This window comes from Condylura cristata, unplaced genomic scaffold, assembly GCF_000260355.1.
Source record: "Condylura cristata isolate star-nosed mole 26May11 unplaced genomic scaffold, ConCri1.0 scaffold00058, whole genome shotgun sequence".
NCBI lineage: Eukaryota > Metazoa > Chordata > Mammalia > Eulipotyphla > Talpidae > Condylura > Condylura cristata.
This window is the reverse complement of record NW_004567159.1, coordinates 181,900-185,096: the sequence shown is the minus strand read 5'-3', so window position 1 is coordinate 185,096 and position 3,197 is coordinate 181,900. Positions and strand designations below refer to the sequence as shown.

Below are 3,197 nucleotides of genomic sequence, written 5' to 3'. Positions count from 1 at the left end.
GGGGCGCCCAGCCAGGCCAGCGTGGGGGGCGGGAGAGGCGCCCGTGGGGGCCCAGCGCCGTGCGCATCCCCGGGCGGGCAAGTCTAGACGGCTCTGTGTCAACAGCCGAAGATAAATAAGATTTTATCAGCTCGGAATCTGTTGAAACACATCCATCTAGCGGTTCTGGGCACCGAGAGGAGGCGGAGCGGGAGGGTCCGCGCGTCCGCGGCCCGCTCCGCTCCGCCGAGCAGAGGCCGGCACCTGGCAGGGGTTCCCGGGGCGGGGCCGGGCTCCTGGCCTTTGGCAGGCCCCTCCCCACCCTCCCGGGCCTGGCCTGCCCGAGTCGCCTCCCAGGACCCTCTTGCCCCGTAACGCAGCACCCCTGTTCCCAGCACCCCTGTTCCCGGCCTGATGCCACAGGTGTGGGCAGCCACTGGCACCCTTCCCTGGTGCTGCCTGGCTCAGCCTGGGCTGGGCACCGCATGGTGGCACGGAGAGGCAGGTGGGAGCTTGGAGGGGGCTCCACGTGGCCTGCTCTGCCGGGCAGACGGACCAGGGGTGCGGCAGGGTGCGGTGGGGGCTGGCAGGGGTGCGTCTGGAGGCCACTTCAGCAGCAACCAGGGGCAGCACTGGGTGGGGACACCCTGTGGGTCGTGGGATCAGGCCGAGGGACCTTGCCCGGGGCGCGCGACAGGGAAAGGACCCTCCGCTCTCCACGGAGCTGACCGCTGGGATGGGGCTGGCCTGCCCAGGCCCTGCTGCTCAGCCCCACGGCCCGCGACAGTACCAGGGACAGCTCCCGGCGGCTCCTCCCCGGGGCGGGGCGTCCCGGGCTACTTGCCCCCCCCCCCCCAAACGCCACTTCCTTGCGTTTCAGGCCTCTGGCTAGGAAATACAGACCCCATGGTTATCACTGGGGTGCCCCACTGCGCCTGGGCCTGCAGGCACCGGAAAGGGGGGCTCGCCCACCATGCCACCCTCAGCGGGCGCCCCCTTACACCTCCCCTGGGCTGGCAGTCCGCAGCAGTGCGGGGAGGGGGGGGTGGGGAGAGGGGGACAGCAGCAAGCCACGCTTTGAAGGACCCCCGCGGCTCCCCCACATGGGTGGAAAGGGAGGGGCTGCCCTTGCCCACACCTGGAAAGGTGACTGGCCGGCTGGAGATGGGCGTCCAGCAGACTGTTCTGTGGTGAGGTCGCTGCCCCCGCGGAGCCGGCAGGCAACCCAGCTGCAGTGGCCAGAGCCAGAACGGGGTCTGAGGCTGGACCCCAAAGGCCAAGGCTTGCTCGTGTCCTCCACCCCTGCTCCCCGCATGACTGACCAAGGGCACCAGTTCATGCGTGACCCTGGCTGTCCTGCCCCTGCAGAGAGTCTGAGGCTGTAGCACACTGGGCAGTGCCTGCTGCAGGCTGGCCAAGGCCCATGGGGGCACCAGGCGGGGTGCCTCAGGCCAGCTGGCTCTGTGCTGTGAGCCTGCCGGCGCCCCTCACCGGTGGTCAGGAAGGCCCCCAGGGCGACGTTGGTGATGAGGCACTCGCTGGGGCAGAGGGGGTGCGGGGGACTGGGGAAGAGCCCTGTGAACCTGACCCCCCCCCGGCCCTGGGAAGGAGGCAGGAGGGACCCTAGCTGGGCCAGTTGTTGGGGGTTCAGTTAGCTGGGAAAAGACAGCACCCCTGTGGTCACTTCCAGGTCCCCTTTAGAACAGTCAGAATGGGTTCTCAGGTGGGTGACCTGGACCCCAGGATGCACCCAGAGGTGCCTGCAGGTAGGTGACCCAGAGGCGTCTGCTGAAGTCAGGATAGGCATCCCGGGGCCCTCCTGGACCAGGACTGCGGCCGGGCACCCTCTCCCCAGTGACCCAGACCAAGGTGCAATTTCAAGAATAAGCCCCCGCGGCGGGCCCCCGCCTCAGAATCTGCCGTAACAGACTCACCCAAGCTGGTTAAGCGGGCCCCCGAGCGTTCGTGTGAGCGCCTCCTTCCCGCCTCGCTCCCCGGCGGACAGCGCTCCGGGTCTGGGGGGGCGGGCGGTGCTGGCAGCACCCCGGACCAGGACCCCGCCCCGCCCGTCCCACGCGCCAGGCGTGGGGTGGCCTCTGCTGTCCTGTCCACTGGAGGGTCGCCTTGCTCGGCCGGGCGCTCTGCAGGCAGCAGGACCAGGGCTGAGTCCGTTGCCGCAGCCGGAGCGAGGCCGCCGCAGGCCGCTCCCGGCTGAGTCTCCTCTCCGCTGCGCTCTCAGGGGGCGGCTCCAGGGCCCTGCTGTGGCCGCAGCTGGCCTCCTGCCCCTGCTGCTGGCCCAGCTCCAGCCTGGAAGCTGCCCGAGGGTGCTGGGGATGGAGGCGCCCACTGTGTCTGCCCTAGGCAGCCCCGTACCCGAGTCGGAGCCTGTCTAGGGCCCAGGCGGACTGACCGGGCAGCAGCTGAGCTGCGGGCCCGGCCAGCTGCAGGCTCTGGCGGTCAGCAGCCTGCTGTGGGCAGCGCTGTGGCCCAGCTGGGGCAGAGAAGAGCGGGGGAGGGGTGCCCGGGGCCCAGGCAGGCCAGCTAACGCGGGCGCAGCTGGCCCGAGCGCCACAGGCCACCGGGGTCAGCAGATCGGACAAGGCCTTTGGGGCAGGGCTGTTCCTCCAGCGTCCTCGGTGGAGGCTGGCCCGCCATCAGCGCCCCCACACCCCCGCGGGGCTGCTCGGCCTGGCACGGCCTCAGCCCCCCACATAGGGGAAGGGTGTGGCGTGTCCGGCCCGTGCCCGCGCTGTCCCCTGACACCTCTTCATGGCCACATCCGGTCCGGGGTGGAGGGAGGGGCCCCTGAGGCTGGGGGACAGTGCCGAGTTTGTGGGTGGGGTGCTCTGCACGGTGGCCCAGGACGCGTGCGGGCCATGGGGAAGCAGTCGGCCAGGCCTGCGTGCCCTCGGCCCTGGGCGGCCTCGCTGGCCAGCCCCGTCTCCCAGCTCAGTCTGGGTTGGCCTAAGGTGCCGGGGGCTGGCCGCCTGGGCCCTCGCCGCACGCAGACCAGGGCCTGCTGGCCTCTCCCGGCTGGCCCGGAGCCCGGCGGCTGCCCCATCCTGGCCCTGTCTCAGGACACGCCAGCACGGAGCCATCTGCCCGCTGCAGCTCGGGCAGGACCCGGGGCTGCACGGCCAAGGCCTGCGGCCGGGGGTCAGGCACAGGCCCCCAACGTGGGCTCCCCGCTCCCGCCCGCGGGAGGAGCTCGAGGGTGG

At 71.4% G+C, this 3,197-nt stretch overlaps 2 protein-coding genes across 2 annotated transcripts in view; one reads left to right on the top strand and one right to left on the bottom strand.

The window, feature by feature from the left end:
• Positions 1-2,634, bottom strand: part of WRAP73 (WD repeat containing, antisense to TP73) — a 39,660-nt gene extending 37,026 nt beyond the window's left edge. The window contains exons 1-4 of the mRNA XM_012734522.1: positions 2,526-2,634; positions 2,353-2,470; positions 1,914-1,994; positions 1,471-1,517 (exon numbers count right to left, since the gene is read on the bottom strand). Coding sequence (XP_012589976.1) covers positions 1,471-1,517; positions 1,914-1,994; positions 2,353-2,470; positions 2,526-2,634 — 355 coding nt within the window. The remainder of the gene's footprint in view (positions 1-1,470; positions 1,518-1,913; positions 1,995-2,352; positions 2,471-2,525) is intronic.
• Positions 2,635-2,855: 221 nt separating this feature from the next.
• The window catches only part of TP73 (tumor protein p73), a 3,513-nt gene continuing 3,171 nt past the window's right edge, over positions 2,856-3,197 (top strand). Inside the window, exon 1 of the mRNA XM_012734521.1 lies at positions 2,856-2,948. Coding sequence (XP_012589975.1) covers positions 2,856-2,948 — 93 coding nt within the window. The remainder of the gene's footprint in view (positions 2,949-3,197) is intronic.